The 19,402-nt window shown below is 42.7% G+C and overlaps 1 protein-coding gene across 3 annotated transcripts in view; it reads right to left on the reverse strand.

The window, feature by feature from the left end:
- CRTC3 (CREB regulated transcription coactivator 3) overlaps positions 1 to 403 on the reverse strand; it is a 96,066-nt gene extending 95,663 nt beyond the window's left edge. The window contains exon 1 of one of the 3 annotated variants that reach the window (XM_027522049.1): positions 122 to 399. In XM_027522049.1, the coding sequence (XP_027377850.1) occupies positions 122 to 253 (132 nt within the window). In that variant the 5' untranslated portion in view covers positions 254 to 399. Of the gene's footprint in view, positions 1 to 121 lie in introns of all 3 variants that reach the window. The other 2 variants (XM_027522048.1, XM_027522050.1) reach the window with 2 other exon arrangements.
- Positions 404 to 19,402: the final 18,999 nt, after the last annotated feature.

Below are 19,402 nucleotides of genomic sequence, written 5' to 3' on the forward strand. Positions count from 1 at the left end.
CCCCGCTCCCGGACTCCTCCCGGCCAGCTCCCGGGCCCCGCGCCCGGCCCCGCCGGCGCCTCGGCCCCGCGACCTCTCCCCGTGCCGCGGCCGCCCCCGCCCGCGCGACCCGGGCCCTCACCCGCGACAGGGTGAGGTCGGTCATGAGCTGCTCGAAGGCCCGCGTCTCCTCGGCCTGCCGCTGCGTGTGCAGCGCGATCTTCTCACTGAACTTCCGCGGGTTGGCGCTGCCGGAGCCCGGCGAGGCGGCCATGGCGCGGGCCCGGCGCCGGCAGGAGGCAGGAGACGGCGGGCGCGGGCCCTGCCTCGGCCCACCCGTCCGTCCGCAGGCCAGCCCCGGCCGCCGCCCGAATCCCGTCCTCCGGCGCGACCCGGCAGAGGAGCCGCCGCGGCCCCACCGCCAGCGAGCGGCCGGGAGCGCGCCGAGGTCCGCCCCCGCGCGCCCGGCCCCGCCCTCGGCGCGGCCCGCCCGCCGCCCGGCCCCGACCCTGCCCCGCGCCCGCCGCCGGAGGGCTTTCCCCGGCGTCCCGCGCCCGGCTCGCGACCCGCCGCGCGGACCCCGCGAGGAAACCCCCGGCTCGCGCGGCAGAGTGGGCCAGACGTGAGGGAGCAGCTAGGGTACCATTTTACTGAAGCGCTCCCTGGTAGGGCTCGCCTGGCCTTCGGATTGACGTTACAGTTTTCAAAGAGTTTGAACACCTTGCTCGCCCTCCCCAGTCAGGCCGAATTCCTTCAGTGGGGCGAAAACGGGCGACCTACGCTTGAGCAATCCTCTCCCTCGGTTCCCACCCTGTGGGGCCTAACAGCTGCCCTCCGTCCTCCGCCTCCCAGCCCGCTTCCTCCCTCGAGCTGTGTCGCTGACGGTCCGCTCGGGCCCACCCAAGAAAACAGTTACTAAATCTGGATCTCAGTTTCTAAAACCATCTCCCGAGTTTGCACGAACTTGAGACACCGTGCCCCCCCCCGCCCGGGGGTCCCCCTCTTCGCTCCTCTGCCCCGGCCCCTTTTCCAGGCTCTTTATGAGCGCCCGTGGCTTCTCTCGGACTCCAGCTCCAGCCTAGTCTGTCAGCCTCATTGGTTTTCTCCCTCTGCTGCAGCCCCCGAAGTTCCTCTCCGTAGAGATGTTGATGTGTGTAAAGAGTCCTGGACGCCTCTCAGAGTGTGTCTCTGCCTTTTGTAAACTGGTATCTATGCAGCAGCAGCGGCAGCGACTATCAGGGACACGCAGAAGATTGCAGAAAATGTTAGCGCCACCCACGCCCTCCCCTATCAAAGTTAAATGTATCAAAACATTTTGCTTCATTTACTTGGTATTTATTAAAGAAATAGAAAATCAGGCAGAACTAAAACCCCACCCTTATTCTTTATCCCTCCTCCCTAGAGATGGTCACTGGGCTCAAGTTGGTTCGTGTCATTCGCATTAATGTTTTTACATTTTTATTATATACGACATATGGATCCACCAACTGCATATGGAATACCAAATTTTATTTTTTTAATTTTACAAAAAAAGCTACATCATGCTAAATAAACTTTGACAGCTTTTTTTCATTTACCATTGCTTTTGAAATTCGTTTGTGTTGATTCTTTTAATTCCTGTGTAGTATTTCACTCTACTTTTCATGTGTCTCATAGATTGTTTTTTAGAAAATTTAATGAGAATGTATCTCTATTAGCTAGAGGCTAGTTTGATTCACTCATTATAATTGGATTTATTTCTTCTGTCTTATTTTGTACTGTTTATCATGCTTTTACTTTATATTTTCTGCTTTCTTGTTACATTGTCTGGTTTCAGTTTCAAAGAACAGAATTCATCCTAGGTAAAGTACAGAAGAGTTTACTATAGGGTATAAAATGGCTTAAGGACTTGTGTGAACGGCTGAGGAAACAGACTCTGGGTTGAAAGTTCAGAAGTGACCTGGAGACACATGCTACAGACCCAGGCCAACAAAAAAGCCACAGCTTCTTCTAAAATCTGGAAGCTACCTACTGAATTGGAAGGTTGTCACTACACTGGCCACCTCCTGGATCCTGAAGCCACCATAGAAAAATACAACAGTACTCACCAATAGAGACAGCACATATAAAGGCTCAGCTTCGCTTCCATCTCACAAATCTAATAAACAAAATTGGACTGGAAGTGCCAAAACTGCATCCAGAATCCTAGCCGCAATAACATTTAGGCAATGTAGTTATAGCCTTTCAGCTTCTGAGATATAGGAAGGCGCCGTAGGACACTGGAATGGGTGTTGAGCTAAATCCTCTATTTTCACCCACCAATTCACCAATGCAGGGATCTATCATGTCTGGGTTCTGTTGCACTGAATGACTGTTGCTGTTGTTGTTTTAACTTCCGTTTTTATTTACAGTCTTTGTTGCTGTGTGCGGGCTTCTCATGGCACTGGCTTTTCTTGTTGTGGAACTTGGCCTCTAGGCGTGGGAGCCCAGTAGTTGCGGAGCAAGGGCTTAGTTGCCCCGAGGCCTGTGAAATCTTCCCAGATCAGGGATCTAACCAGTGTTCCCTGCATTGACATGTGGATTCATAACCACTGGATCACCAGGGAAACCCTGAATGACTCTTTTTTATTTCCATTTTTCCCTTATCTAATTTGGAAAATAGTCATTCTACTTCTATTCTTATTGTGGTTAATCTAATCACTTTCCATTTAATGTTTTAATCAAATAAATACATGTGAATTTTTTAACAATAGCTTTACAAGGCACACAATTTTCCCAAGTAAGTCCCAGTTCCCACGGTAAATAAGTTTTTCCTGCTGTTTTGTGATTATTTTTTCAGTTTTAGATGTTAACTATTCATTTTCTACTATGGGGAAGAATGCTTTGGCTCTTTTGTGCCCCCAACACAAATATGATTTTCCCTGCTCCCATTCTTTCAATGTAGTTATTAATATATGATAATTTTTGTTAAGTCAATATTAAGTGTTTACACAATACACAATAGTTCCATTTTTACATTATTTTTTAGTTAAAAACTTTTTATTTGCTTAGATTTCTCTTTTTACTTGCTTAGATTTCTCTCAACTCATTAGAAATCCTTTCCCAAACTCTGATTTATAGTATTTGGATTTTAGTTCTGTCTCTCCCGTCTTCTGGTCCCTCTGGTCTTCTTTCTAAAGTTCCCTGAACTGTGAAAGACATTACTGAACCTATGAATGGTCAGTTTGGGAGGGAACTTCTCTTGCAGACCATTTTGCCTACCTGCTCCATCCTGTACTCTTGCTTTCCTCACCTGCTATCTGCTGGCTCTCCTCCATCGTCCTGAGAGTTCCCTTCATCTCCCGTCTTCTGACTTCTGCCTCCTGCATCTCAAGTTGTCCTCCTGCTTCATGTACTAATTCATGTTAGCGGAGGACATTCTCCAATAGTTTCCTGGGAAAGAATACATAAAAATAAAATCCTCCAGGCTTTGTGTGTGTGCAGATGTTTTTATTTTTCCCTCAGACTTGACTGATATTTGGGCTAAGAATAGTCTTCTTCATCAGAAATCCTTCGCATTTACTTCTTTGAATGCATTGCTTCACTGTTCTCTCACTTCCAGTATTGCCATTGGGAAGTCCACTCACATTCCACTCACACTCACCTTTCCTTTGTAGGTGACCTGCTTTTTGAGGGCTATTATTGTTTGTTTATTTTCACACACACTCCCATTCTCTGAAGGCTTAGTATTCTGATATTTTATGATAATGTCCTTTGGTGGGAGGCTTTATTTTTGTTCACCACACTGGCATTAGATATGTATGTGGAAACTGAATACTCATATCCTTTAGTTCTGGGAAATTGTCTTATCTTTTTGACAATATTCTTTTTTCTTTCTTTCATGGAGATTCTACTTGATCAGTTAATGGATCGCCTACATTGCTCTTCTAATTTTCTCATCTTTTCTCTCCTATTTTCTATTTTTTTGTCTTTTGCTGTTGTTATTCTATTTCCTAATAAATTTTTTCAGCTCTTTCTTTCAATTTTGTCTTTCCTTTCTGTTGAACTTTTATTTCTATGATTGTATTTTTAATTTCTAAATGCTCTTTCCTGATTTCTGACTGCTCCTTTTTAAAATAGCATCCTATACTCATTTCAAGGGTGTGCTATTAATTAGAGGTTATTCCTCTTTTTATATTTTCTTCTACTCCTTGTATTGTCAGTCTCTGTTTTGTCTGAGTTCAATTTTTAGTTTGTTCATTTTGGTCTCCATCTAGAGGCTTCCCTCACGCCTCTGGTAATCCTTGACTCCATTCATAATTAAGACAGAAACACTAAATATGTATAGATATCTTGTTTGTGGAAATTAAAATGATTTAAATTAATATTTTTATATATTCTGTAGCAGAAATTGCTAGCTGTTCTCTCAACATTCATTCTCCCCTTCTTCCTTCATTAAAAGAAATTCTGAACTTTAACTGGATGCTTCATTGCCCAGCTAAAATCAACTTAAGACTACATTTCCCACTCGCCCTTGTGAATAGATCTGGTCATGTTTCACCCCACAGATGTTAGCAGAAGAAATACAGGCAACTTTGGGATCATGCCCTTAAATGAAAAGGAGAAAGACCTTTTCCCTCTTTGTAGACCATTAGATAAAAACTGTGTTGAGAATGACAGAACAATAGCAGCGATGGCCCCTGGGTTCCCAGCCCTGGGGAACCACGGTATCAGCTCTAAACTGCTTCTAGGCTATAAGGTGGCTGAGAGAGAAGTATTGATTTTGTCTCAAACCCACTTATTTTGGCCTTATTACAGGAATCAAGCCAGGACCTGTTACATTTAAATGGAAAAAAATTTGTAAGTATATCAAGATACGGTTAATAACATTTGTCTTTGAGGAGTAGGGACTACTGGGAAAATTATCTTCCACTTTACACATTTCTAAATTATATACAGTTTTAGAGATAAGTGTGCATTACTAGTAGAATCAGGAAAAAATAAGGGAGTACAAATATCAGTTGTTTTTAAAGAACTGACTGGAAGCTCTGTGCACCTGTGAGGTTTCCTGACTAAAGAGCTCACTGGAACAGAGACCCAGAATTTTCAATGCATGTCCTCCGAGTAACAATATCCTTAGGATTTGGGGTGTGTTTTGCTTTCTTTATTGGAATATAATTGCTTCACAATGTTGCGTTAGTTTCTGCTGTACAATGAAGTGCATCTGCCATGTGTATACATACATCCCCTCCCTCTTAGACCTCTCTCCTGCACCCCTGCATCTCACCCCCCTAGGTCATCACAGAGCACCGAGCTGAGCTCCTTATGCGTTCTCGTCAGTTCCTCCCAGCCGGCGTGTTACACAGGTCGTGTATATATGTCAATTCTAACCTCCCAGTTCGCCCCACCCTCCGTTTCCCTACCTGTGTCCACATGCTACATCTTCATCTCTGTTCCTGCCCTGGAAATAGATTCATCTGTACCACAGGAGAGACTCTAAAATTTGTTTTTTCTCTTGGGCAGGTCAATTTCTCCTGCCTAAAGAATCTTCCAGTTGACTAACCAGAAGTATAAATAAGCTGCTGGCTCTCTGAGAGTCACGTGGGGAAAAAAACTGCTAAGAGTCCCACTATTTGACGTGTTGCCTTGTGCTTAATCTCTCTGTTTTCAAAAAACACCTCACTGGAAGCTTTGTATTTGCCTCTCCCTAAGTCCAAAACATCTCTGCCTCTACTTCCCCAGTTAACCTCTCGTCTACAGCCACAGTGGAAAGGATCTGGGTGTCTAACTGCACCTTGTACACATTTTTGACCAATATTTGTATTTTTAACTCCATCCCTTCCTTCTTCAGGTGCTTCGGCCCTCTTTCTGAAGTTCTTTGATGTAAATCATCTTGCTTCTCATTAGATTTTCCCCTTTCCCCTGCTTCGCAGGTACTTTGGTTTCAGCTTTTTATGTTCTGCTGTGCTGATTACTATTGGTCCATGGGGTGGAAGTCATGACTAGGCCGCCTACCGGAAAGCCCCTAACTGGACAAAAATTAAAAGTTATATGTTGAAGTTCTGGGAGGGTTAAAAAAAAAAAGTTAAAAGTAAAGGCACAGGCAAGGAGAAATTGCATATGTTGGACACGCTAAGAATTTCAGGATGGTGAACCCAGAATGAAGACCCAGGTGACCTGACTTGCAGAATGGCAAAATTATTTTCTTATGTGCTAATGTCACCTAAGTTGTTTCCAAGAACTGATATGGCTGCTTTTGCAGGAGTAAATTTAAAACTGGGACCTTTAAAAAAATTATTTTTAAATGTATTGATGACTGCAGTGGGTCTTTGTCACTGCACAGGCTTTCTCTAGTTGCGGTTGGCAGGTGGGGGCTACTCACTAGCTGTGGTGCACAGTGTCTCATTGCAGTGGCTTCTCTTGTCGTGGAGCACAGGTTCTAGAGGGAAGGCTTCAGGAGTTGTGGCGCACAGGCTTAGTTGCCCCTAGACATGTGGGATCTTCCCAGACCAGGGATCGAACCTATGTCCCCTGCATTAGCAGGCAGATTCTTAACCACTGGACTACCAGGGAGCTTTATTTGGAAGCTCTTCAGGTCTGTTGACCATTGCTACCATCACTTGAGCATCCATCTAAGAGGAATAGAAGAGAAACTCTGGGAACCACACTCACTGAGATGTATCATTGGTCTAAGTCAGGGGTTGGTAAACTTTTTGCTGTAAAGAGTTTTGCAGGTCATCTGTTCCTGTCTCCTCATAACTACTCACCTCTGCCAGTGTATCATGAAAGCAGCCATAGACCACACATAAATAAATGGACATGACTGTATTCTAATAAAACTTTATTTACAACAGCAGACAGTGGGGCAGATTTGACCCATTGGCTATAGTTTGCTGACCTCTGGTCATATAAAACACAGATTGATGAGCACATTCTGGGGCTCAAAGAGCTCAGAAACTCTGAGTTGCTGCCTTAGTATGTCTTGGATGGTGGGGAGAATTTGCACTTTTAACAAATTCTCAGGTGATGCTGATGCTGCCTGTTCTCTGGGATCTCACTTTGAGGGCCATTACTTTTAGATGACAGGGAACAACTGGAAGACTTTGCTATATGTCTTCCAAATGTTCTAGAAAATTTTTCTAAAATCTCTTTAAATGCCGCTTCTTCATATTTGTTCTTTCCCTGTAGAAGATTAATTAGATGCGTATTAAGCATTTCCATTCTATTCTTCATGTCTTTCTACCTCCCTTTTATATTTTTCTACTCTTAATTTTTGTGCTACATCTACGTAATTTCATCAAATCTGTCTTCCAGTTTACTAACTTCTCTTTCCAGTCATGTCTAATCTGTCGTTTAACCTATCCTTTGAGTTTTTTCTTCCTTAAGAACTGTTTTCCCATCTACAAACTCCATTTAGTTCTTTTTCAAATATGCCTACTCTTTACTAAGGCTTCCCTGGTGGCTCAGGGTAAAGAATCTGCCTGCAATACAGGAGATTCAGGAGACATGGGTTCTGTCCCTGGGCTGGGAAGACCCCCCTGGAGAAGGAAATGATAACTCACTCTAGTGTTCTTACCAGTATAATCCCACAAAGAGCCTGGCAGGATACAGTCCATGGGGTTGCAAAGAGTCAGGCACAACTGAGCACGCACAACTACTCTTCACTGAGTTCTATTCTTTCCTTATCTTTTTATTCCTTCCTTTATGCCTCTAGTTACATTAATTTTATATTCTCTTTCAACAGGTAGTTCTGTTATTTCAAGTTTGGGGAGCTCTAACCTTGTTAGTTAGAAAGAGAAAAGGAAAGATATAAGCATCTGAGTGCAGAGTTCCAAAGAATAGCAAAAAGAGATAAGAAAGCCTTCCTCAGCGATCAATGCAAAGAAATAGAGGAAAACAACAGAATGGGAAAGACTAGAGATCTCTTCAAGAAAATTAGAGATACCAACGGAACATATCATGCAAAGATGGGCTCGATAAGGGACAGAAATAGTATGGACCTAACAGAAGCAGAAGATATTAAGAAGAGGTGGCAAGAATACACAGAAGAACTGTACAAAAAAGATCTTCACGACCCAGATAATCACAACGGTGTGATCACTCACCTAGAGCCAGACATCCTGGAATGTGAAGTCAAGTGGGCCTGAGGAAGCATCACTACAAAGCTAGTGGAGGTGATGGAATTCCAGTTGAGCTATTCCAAATCCTGAAAGATGATGCTGTGAAAGTGCTGCACTCAAACGCCAGCAAATTGGGAAAACTCAGCAGTGGCCACAGGACTGGAAAAGGTCAGTTTTCATTCCAATCCCAAAGAAAGGCAATGCCAAAGAATACTCAAACTACCGCAGAATTGCACTCATCTCACACGCTAGTAAAGTAATGCTCAAAGTTCTCCAAGCCAGGCTTCAGCAATACGTGAACCGTGAACTTCCTGATGTTCAAGCTGGTTTTAGAAAAGGTAGAGGAACCAGAGATCAAATTGCCAACATCCGCTAGATCATGGAAAAAGCAAGAGAGTTCCAGAAAAACATCTATTTCGGCTTTATTGACTATGTCAAAGCCTTTGACTGTGTGGATCACAAGAAACTCTGGAAAATGCTGAAAGAGATGCGAATACCAGACTACCTGACCTGCCTCTTGAGAAATCTGTATACAGGTCAGGAAGCAACAGTTAGAACTGAACATGGAACAACAGACTGGTTCCAAATAGGAAAAGGAGTACGTCAAGGCTGTATATTGTCACCCTGCTTATTTAACTTATATGCAGAGTACATCATGAGAAACGCTGGGCTGGAAGAAGCACAAGCTGGAATCAAGATTGCTGGGAGAAATATCAAGAACCTCAGATATGCAGATGACACCACCCTTATGGCAGAAAGTAAAGAGGAACTAAAAAGCCTCTTGATGAAAGTGAAAGTGGAGAGTGAAAAAGTTGGCTTAAAGCTCAACATTCAGGAAACGAAGATCATGGCATCTGGTCCCATCACTTCATAGGAAATAGATGGGGTAACAGTGGAAACAGTGTCAGACTTTATTTTTGGGGGCTCCAAAATCACTGCAGATGGTGACTGCAGCCATGAAATTAAAAGATGCTTACTCCTTGGAAGGAAAGTTATGACCAACCTAGATAGCATATTGAAAAGCAGAGACATTACTCTGCCAACAAAGGTCGGTTTAGTCAAGGCTATGGTTTTTCCCGTGGTCATGTATGGATGCGAGAGTTGGACTGTGAAGAAGGCTGAGCGCCGAAGAATTGATGCTTTTGAACTGTGGTGTTGGAGAAGACTCTTGAGAGTCCCTTGGACTGCAAGGAGGTCCAACCAGTCCATTCTGAAGATCAGCCCTGGGATTTATTTGGAAGGAATGATGCTAAAGCTGAAACTCCAGTAGTTTGGCCACCTCATGCGAAGAGTTGACTCATTGGAAAAGACTCTGATGCTGGGAGGGATTGAGGGCAGGAGGAGAAGGGGACGACAGAGGATGAGATGGCTGGATGGCATCACGACTTGATGGACGTGAGTCTGAGTGAACTCCGGGAGTTGGTGATGGACAGGGAGGCCTGGCGTGCTGTGATTCATGGGGTTGCAAATAGTCGGACACGACTGAGCGACTGAACTGAACTGAACTGAACTGAACCCTGTTTGTTCTATCTGCAGGCTCTTGTTTATGATGAATTATTTCCTAATGTTTTTAACTATGCTTTCAACTTTAGGAGGGCTCGATTTATACCCCATGGGAATCCTGGGTAGTGGGAATATGACTCGAATGTTGCTGTTGTTTTTTTTTGTTGAGGTGCATGGGAATCAATTACTAGACATGAGAATTTTATTACATAGAAACCATACATTCAGACCCTAAACCCGTGTATGGGCCAAGTTTTTGGCTTCTCAAGGGGCTTCCCCACTCCTGTCAAAACCCAGGCAGAGAGAGTCAAACTTCCTTGTCAGCTTTGCCTGTAGTAGAGTTTACTCTTTCAGGCTGGGATTTTACCCTGCTTACAGACATGTACATCAACCTGTTACTACTGCATGGCTGCTGGCAGGAGGCATGAGATTCCCAGGTCAGAGACAGCAAGCCTCGTGAGCATCATTTATGTGTCAGTTTACCTTGCCCATCGGGTCCCACAGGGATGATGCAGAAAAGCCCAGATGGGGCTTCCCTAGTGGCTCAGTGGTGAAGAATCACCTGCCAATGCAGGAGACATGGGTCCCATCTCTAGTCCAGGAAGCTTTCACCTGCTGTGAAACTATTGACCCCAAGCCTTAGAGCCCGTGCTCTGCAACAAGAGAAGCCACTGCGATGAGAAGCCCGCGTGCCGCAACTAGAGCGCAGCCCCTGCTCACCCCAACTACAGAAGAGCCCAGGCAGCAACAAAGACCCAGGGCAGCCAAAAATAAATAAATATGTTTAAAAATTAAAAACAATAAGGGCCCAGATGGATGCCCAGACATGCATGGGTTCTGTTACAGGAGAGGAATCAATTTGCTCTTTGACTCAGAAGAAGACACTGCTTCATCCCTTCGAGTTGCTCGCTATAAACACAACTCTGAGGAACAGCCCAGCAAGGAATGACCAGAGCTTTGTATATGTGGCATAACTGGCCAGAATGTTGAAGAATGTTCAGGGCCCATAGATCAAAATTATAGAAGGCGATCTTGATGTAGGTCATTTATGGGTCAAACCTTAAGAAATGCTGCCATTAAGAATGAAATCACAGGGACTTCACTGGTGGTCCAGTGGCTAAGACTCCGTGCTCCTGGTGCAGGGGAGCCTGGGTTGGATCCCTAGTGTGGGAGCTAGATCCCACATGCTGCAACTGAAAGTTCACATGCTTCAGCTAAGAGTTTGCATGCAGTAACAAAGGCCGGGAACAACCAAGTAAATGAATATATATATTTTTAAAGGTTGAAATAAATAAATATAAAAAAGGATGAACCTAAAAATTAATATGGGCTATATTTTTCAAATGGAAAGCAATCACTCCTTAGCAAAACTCTCTCCACTCTTCTTTTGCAGAGCCCAGATAGGCAGATGCCACTTCCCAGGCTGTCTCACAGATGGGCCTGGCCACATGACCAGTTTGGTTATTGAGACCTAAGGGAAAGCCAAACAGGAAGCTTTTTGAAAATCTTTGGTTTTCAGATCAAAGGAACATATTCAACTGCAGCCAGCCCCTATCCCCTTTGTACTTGGAATACAGACGTGATGCCTGGAGCTATGGAAGCCATCTTGCAGTCACAAAAAGAGAAAACATTAAAAAATTCCAAATTCAGAAAGACAGAAAACAGCCTGATCAGGGCCAGCATTGTGAGCAGCTAAACCAACACTAGCAAGTTTTTTCTTCCAGACGTCTGTGAAACAAAGGTAGATCTCAATGTTTAAATCACGGGGAGTCTGTTTTCCATTTCTTGCAGCCAAAATCATTCCTGATGCACTTCAGTAAACATCTTCATTTCTTTTTTTTCCTTTAACTTTTAATGTTTTCAGAATTTCAGATTAACAGAAAAGTTGCCATTTTGTAAAGAATTCCCATATACTCTTTACCCAGGTTCCCAAATACTAAGAATTTATTGCACTTGCATTATTATTTCTTTCTCTGTATATATGTTCATTTTTTTCTAAACCATTTGAGAGTAAGTTGATATGATGCCAATCTATCCATAAAAACTTTGGTGTTTATTTCATAAAAACAAGAGTAGTCTCTTATGTAACCATAATAAAATTATCAAAATCAGGAAATTAACTTTGATATAGTATATTATATAATCTGCAGATATTATTTAAACATTTTGAAAACTATCCCAATACATTTGTATGCCAAAAGAAAATCTAGGATTGCTTTCAATATTTGATTGACATGTCTCTGTAGTATCCCTTTTTTTCTTAGAGCTTTTTTTTTTTAATCTTATTATTCTTTCTTAAAATATGTTTATTTTTATTTTTATTTACTTATTTGACTGCACCAGGTCTTAGTTTCAGCATGCAAGATCTTCAATCTTCACTGGGAATGTGGAATCTTTAGTTGGTGTATGTGGGATATGGTTCCCCTAACACTACATTGGGAATGTAGAATCTTAGGCACTGGACCACCAGGGAAGTCCTCTTTAGTATCCTTTCATTGGGAACAGTTGTTCAGTTTTTGTCTTTGACTTTGAAAATTTTTGAAGTGTATCCGACTCTTTGCACCCCATGGACTATAGAGTCCATGGAATTCTCCAGGCCAGAATACTGGAGTGGGGAGCCGTTGCCTTCTCCAGGGGATCTTCCCAACCCAGGGATCGAACCCAGGTCTCCCCCATTGCAGGTATATTCTTTACCAGCTGAGCCACCAGGGAAGCCCTTTGAAGTGACAGGCCAGTTATTTTATGGACTGTCCCTTCATTAGGGTTTGTGTAGTGTGTCCTGATGATTAATTTCAGATTATGCATTTGGGGTAGGAGTAACAAAGGTCTGTCTAGTCAAGGCTATGGTTTTTTCTGTGGTCACGTATAGATGTGAGAGTTGTACTGTGAAGAAAGCTGAGCACCGAAGAATTGATGTTTTTGAACTGTGGTGTTGGAGAAGACTCTTGAGAGTCCCTTGGACTGCAAGGAGATCCAACCAGTCCATTCTAAAGGAGATCAGTCCTGGGTGTTCTTTGGAAGGAATGACGCTAAAGCTGAAACTCCAATATTTAGGCCACCTCATGCAAAGAGTTGACTCACTGGAAAAGACTCTGATGCTGGGAGGGATTGGGGGCAGGAGGAGAAGGGGACGACAGAGGATGCGATGGCTGGATGGCATCACCAACTTGATGGACGTGAGTCTGAGTGAACTCCGGGAGTTGGTGATGTACAGGGAGGCCTGGCATGCTGCCATTCATGGGGTCGCAAAGAGTCGGACACAACTGAGCGACTGAACTGAACTGAACTGAAACTTGCAAAAAACTAGTTTTAGTACTCATTAACGATTCTTGCCTTTTCCCTATTTATTCTTTTATATTAGAATGGGCTCATGAATTCTTAGTTCATTCAATAGGTTATAACCCATTACTATCATTACATTGAAGTTATCCCAGCTTTAACCTTTAATCTGGCTTCTGTGTCCTTCTAATATGTCCCTATCCATTTTTTAGTATTTTTTTTTCTTTCTGGACACAACAAGATATCCTGACCATCTTGTACTTTTCCTTTCCAGTCCCAGAACCGGTCACTTCTCCAAGCAGTCCTGGTTTCTTTTCATGGAAAAGGGTGTTTGGGCACTGGTTCTTTTATTTTTGGAAGCTAGTCTTTCTGAGTCGGCTTTTTTTGAGAGGAATTATCCTTTAACTTCTATCACGTCACCCTTTCACATGTGTGCCTTTTCAACCCCTGTTGTTGTTTAGTGGCTAAGTCATCTCCCACTCTTTGTGACCCCATGGACTGTAGCCCGCCAGGCTCCTCTGTCCACAGAATTCTCTGGGCAAGAATACTGGAGTGGGTTGCCATTTCCTTCTCCAGGGGATCTTCCTGACCCAGGGATTGAACTCGTGTCTCCTACATTGGCAGACAGGTTCTTTACCACTGAGCCACCAGGGAAGCCCTACCTCCAGATTTTTCTCCACTTTGCAGACTTGGTGCCTCTGTACTCATAGGAGCTGGAAATGTGTTTCTCCAGAGGTCAGTGACTCTGAGAATGTATAGTGAGCTTATCAAGTATACATTTTTACCGAATCATATCAAACTTAGGGGTAAATGTCAGAATTGCAATTTAAGGCCCAAAGTATTTCACAAATAACTTCACCCAACTCAAGTTTTTTAATGGAATCCAAAATTCTTTAGCAAAAGTGACCTACAAATACCCACTTTTTATTTTTTTGTTTCCTAAGTAATATTTAACAGTTATTGAGAGCTTAAAGCCGGGTACTATTGTAGCCTCCTCTTTCTCTAGCATCTCACAGGGTGTGTTTCATGGAACATGAGTCTCAATGATGGCTAAGAAGGGCTCCCTGAAAAGCAGGAGGGGTGGGCTGGTCTCCTGACTGTAGGATTTCTCAAAGCTTTTTATTATTTTTTAAAAGATTTGCTTACTTATTTATTTTTGGCTGCATCAGGTCTTATTTGCAGCACGTGTGATTTTTCTTTGTGGCACACAGGCTCATGGTTGCAGTGCATGGGCTTAGATGTGCCTGGGCATGTGGGATCTTCATTCCTTGACCAGGGATCGAAACTGCATCCTCTGCATTGGAAGGTGGGTTCTTTTTTTTAATTATGAAAGTATAACACATTTACAAGGGACTTGGAAAATACAGAACAAAATTACATACATAGTTCCATTATAGCTTACAATTATTTTTTTAAATAGATAAATTAAGATTTTTAGTTGGACTTTCAATATCACCCCTCAAAAATTAATAGAATGGATAGACAAAAAAGTAGAAGGATACAGTAGACTTGAAAAGCACTATGAACCAATTCAACATAATTAAGATTTATACAATTTTCACACAACAGTAGGATACAAATTCTATTCAAGTTCCCATAGACTATAAACAAGGAGACACTGGAGCATTTTCAGGAAAGCAAAACAAGGTGCAAAAATGTCATGGTCTAAAGGTACTGAGATCATATGGAGTCTGTTCTTTTATCCCTGTGGAATTATGTCAGACATCAATATCAAAAGATATTTGACAATAATCCACACATATTTGGAAGGTGGATTCTTAACCACTGCACCACCAGGGAAGTCCCTCAGAGGTTTTTAATGTTTATGTGTGTTGTGACTTCCAAAGAGAATGATGAAACACACTTTCCAAATTTCTTTTTCTTAATATATATACTTTACTGAAATATAGTTGACTCACAATGTTTCAAGTGCACAGCAAGTGGATTCAGTTATACACAAACACATATATTCTTCTTGAAATTATTTTCCATTGTAGGTTACTACATACTACAAGCTATTGACTATAGTTCCCTGTGCTATATAGTAAACCTTTGTTGCTTGTTGCATATTTTTTTATTAGAAAGCTAGCATTCTATTCATACTAAGTCAAACAAGTAGAATTAAAATGTCATAAATGTTTTAGTTAGGCAAAAATTAATCAGTTTTCTAAAATCATCTCTCTCAATCTTAGAATACTTCCTGTAGAGCACCTGCTGACCCAGGTTCCACTCTTCCAACACCCAGTAAACCAACTCTGCTTCCTAAACATCTCTAGAATTTACCCACGCCTTTTCATCATAACAACCACCCTCCAGATCAAGCAGCAAAGTCTCTGCCTAACTGAGACCTTAATTGGTCCACCGGTGTATCAGTCAGAGTCCGGGCAGGAAACAGATGGCTGCTGAAACTGGAGAGTGGAAGAAAAGTTAATAAAGAAACAGGGCAAGGTTTACGGATAATGCAGGACCCCCTGGGGCTAGTTACAGCAGGAATCGTTAGCACTCTGGGCCAGAGGGGACCTGGGGAAGGATTGCTTACTGCAATAGGGAGAAGGTGGTTATCTGTAGAGAGGAACCCAAGAGGAACTCTGGCCTTTGGTAGGGAGAGAAGTTAATTCACAGTGACCTGGAAAAATAAGTCTTAACTTCTTCTTATTCTGGGCTCCCCTGGTGGCTTAGATAGTAAAGAGTCTGCCTGCATTGCAGGAGACCTGGGTTCGATCCCTGGGTCGGGAAGATCCCCTGGAGAAGGGAATGGCATCCCACTCCAGTATTCTTGCCTGGAGAATTCCGCAGACAGAGGAGCCTGGAGGGCTGTAGTCCATGGGGTCACAAAGCATCAGTCACGACTGAGCGACTAACACCTTCACTTCACTTTCTTTTCACCTTATTTTACACCTCTGCTCTCCTGGGGTGCCTGTCATTGGCCAAACCCAAGCAAAAGCTGGAGGGAGACAGTGATGTAGTCTACACCGCCAGCTTCCTAGGGCACAGAGGAGAGTAGAAGGTGGGGAGTGGATCTGAGAGGCAGACAGGAAGTAGCGTAACCTGGAGTCTTGCCTCCGTATCCCATCCTTCCTCCACATTTCTAAGACCTAGATCTCATCATTTCTTGCTCTTCTTAGAATCCATCCATTGCTCCCTATTACTGTTGGAATAAAATCAGTAGTTTAGCACCAACTCACGAAAGCCAACTGTTAGCATCTTTTCCCAACTCTAGGGACTTCCCTGGAGGTCCAGTGGTTAAGACTCCATGCTTCTGCTGCACAGGGCGAGGGTTCAATGCCCGGTTGGGGAACTTAAGATTCCGCCTGCCATGTGGTGTGGCCAAACAAGACAAAACAAAAACACTCCTACCCGCCAACTCTATGTTCAACGACCAATGGCATCAAGCCTGAAATCAGCTGTGGGGAGGTGTTCACGCTACGGAATTGGCAAATGCTACTAACCATTATTTGTTTTCTTTCATAGAACTGCATATGTTAAGATAAAAGCACTTTATTAGAAGAAAAGAATGAACTCAGGAAATGTTCTTTAAAAAACTCTTTCTAATGAAAACAGAGACAATGACCAACCTAACCGTCATGAGGGCTCCTAGCACCCAGACTATATTCTCCAAGTACCCTTTCCCACTAAAAGTAACCAGGGCTCCTTGGAGAAATAGCTGATTTGAAGTCTGGGGTGAGTAAAGTAGCAAGATGTGGCTGGAACATCTTAAGCCAGAAAGCAAGGAAGTTATCAAAGTCTACTGGGGTCAGGACAAAAGGACAGTAACCATTGAAGGACTTCTACTAGCCCAAGAGAGGACAATTTGAGCGTGTAAAAACATTAAAAAAAAATTTTTTTTTAACATTTAAATTTAAAATTTAACATAAAAATTTAAAAACTTTTAAACATTTTTAAAATATATGTATATCTACAGTGGATTGAAAGACATCGAATATTGATACATTAAAAAAAACTAGGAGTCACAGGATTGAAAAAAACAAAACCTCACTGGTCACCTTTAGAAGATGTTAGGAGCCCACCAGGCTCCTCTGTCCATGGGATTTCCCAGGCAAGAATACTGGAGTGGGTTGCCACTTCCTTCTCCAGGGGATCTTTCCCAACCCAGGGATCGAACCTGCATCTCCTGCATGGCAGGTGGGATCACTGTCATTGAGCCACGTGGGAAGATGAAGATGTTAGGGAACAAGCTTTTTCTGAAAGCTGGCAAATAAAGGGAGAGAGACAGCATTCCATCTTTTCCTGTATCAGTAGTCTTCAAGGTAACCAAATAGTTGGTGATAGAACATTTTTTTAGAAAAATTCTGATAAATGAAGACGTAATGGCTGATTATCACCATTTTGCAACCCTCAATGAAGTAAGAAATCTAGTCAGGCACGTCAGTGGCTGTTGAATCCACGTGGTATGTGATGAAGAGTGGATAGGAAAATTTATAACAAATGAATCAAGCTGGAAATATTTGAACTTTGTGATCAGGCTTTACATCACAAAAAGATACATCTCTGAGATGTATATCAGGATGTATATCTGTAGATCAGGATGTAATAAGAAACCCCAGAGTATAGAAATTCTATAGGATCAACACCAAATATTGTGTTGACCAAAAAGTTCATTTGCATTTTTCTGTAACATCTTGTGGAAAAACCTGATAGAAATTTTTGGCCAACCCAATATGTTGCAAGATTTGAAAAAACAGAGAGAGGTTTCCCTGGTGGCCAGTGGTTAAGAATCTGCCTTGCAATGCAAGGGACACTGGTTCAATCCTTGGTCCAGGAAGATGCCACAGGGCAACTAAGCCCATGCACAAGTACTGAGCCTGCGTGCCCTGGGTCCTGCGCTGTGCGGTGAGGAGCCACCACAGTGAGAAGGCTGCACGCCGCAACCAGAGATTAGCTCCTGCTCTCCGCATCTGGATAAAGTCCCCACAGAGCAACAAAGAATCAGCGTACTCAAAATATTAAAATTTTTAAAAAAGAGAATTCATAGATTAAGGGATTTAAGAAACCCATCTACTAAATGTAATGTGGGAATCTTGTTTGGCAGCTGATTCAAATATATGAAATGTTTAAGCCAATTATCAGAGGTCTGGGGAAATGTAAACACTGACTGCCTATTCATTATTTCAAATTTATTTTTTAGGTGTGATAATGGCTTGGAGTTTTGTTTCTTTTTTTTTCTCCAGTGTTAAGAGTGGGATTTCTCACCCTGGGTTCTACTGACATTTTGGACTAGCTCATTTTCTGTCGAGGGGTCTGTTCTCTGCATTGTTAAGACGTGGGTGAGCAGCAACCCTCGCCTCCACCCACTAGATGCCAGCAGAGCTCTCTTAATAAAGACAGCAAGACCCATCTCCAAATATTGTCAAGTATCTCATGGAGGGACAATTGCTTCCTGTTGAGAACCACTGTGGTGAAGACACATACCCAGGTATTGGTGGTTGAAATGATACTGTAGCTAGGATTTGTAAAAATAACCCAAGGGGATATGGGTGAAGGTAGAGATGAAAGTGTTGGTAATTGCTTAGGCTAGACAATGGATACATGGGAGTTCATTATACCATTCCTTCTGTTTAGATGTTAGATATTTTTTTCCATAATAAAATTTTGTTTAAAAATTGTCGTACCAAAGGAGTATTAAAATATTTCTACTTTTCCAAAGCATCACTAGCAGGTTAAGTAAGTTATCTCTAAGTTAAAAGGAGAAGGGGGCAGAAGAGGATGAGATGGTTAGATAACATCAATGACTCAATGGACATGAATCTGAGCAAACTCCAGGAGACAGTGAGAGGAGAGGAGCCTGGCATGCTGCAGTCCATGGAGTCGCAATGAGTCAGACACGACTTAGCAACTGAACGACAAGTCAAAGGTTATGAGTGTAATTCACAGTCATTTAATAAGCCTTAGTAAAGTCCCTCGCCTACTTCCCAAGTCTTGACAGTGTATGATCTAAAGACTGGATAATAAGCTCTTTTCCAAACTCAGTAACTTTTTTTTTTGTTTGCTTTCAGCAAAATTAGAGGACCTAATCCTATTTAATTTTTTAATTATAATTTCATTGAGATTTGGGAGATATAATTGGAGTCCTAAAAAATGGGTGACATCATTATCACAAAACACTTTCCATTCCATATATTAGTACTTACTATGGACTTTCTGGTGGCTCAGATGGTAAAGCATCTGTCTACAGTGCATGAAACCCGGGTTCAATCCCTGGGTCGGGAAGGTCTCCTGGAGAAGGAAATAGCAACCCACTCCAGTATTCTTGCCTGGAAAATCCCATGGAAAGAGGAACCTGGTAGGCTACAGTCCGTGGGGTCCCAAAGAGTCAGACACAACTGAGTGACTTATTTATTTATGGCAGCAAAGGTTCTCAGAGCTCTCATTTATAAAAGTGAAAATAGGAAGAGAATTGGTCAACAGCTCTCTTTCATTACGGCCAGCAGTAATATTTATCACACATTTGGGGTGGTATTCCCAGGTGGTGCTAGTGGTGAAGAACCTGCCTGTCAGTGCAGGACACGAAAGAGACCAGGGTTTGATCCCTGGGTGGGAAAAGA

Source organism: Bos indicus x Bos taurus, chromosome 21, assembly GCF_003369695.1.
Source record: "Bos indicus x Bos taurus breed Angus x Brahman F1 hybrid chromosome 21, Bos_hybrid_MaternalHap_v2.0, whole genome shotgun sequence".
NCBI classification, from domain to species: domain Eukaryota; kingdom Metazoa; phylum Chordata; class Mammalia; order Artiodactyla; family Bovidae; genus Bos; species Bos indicus x Bos taurus.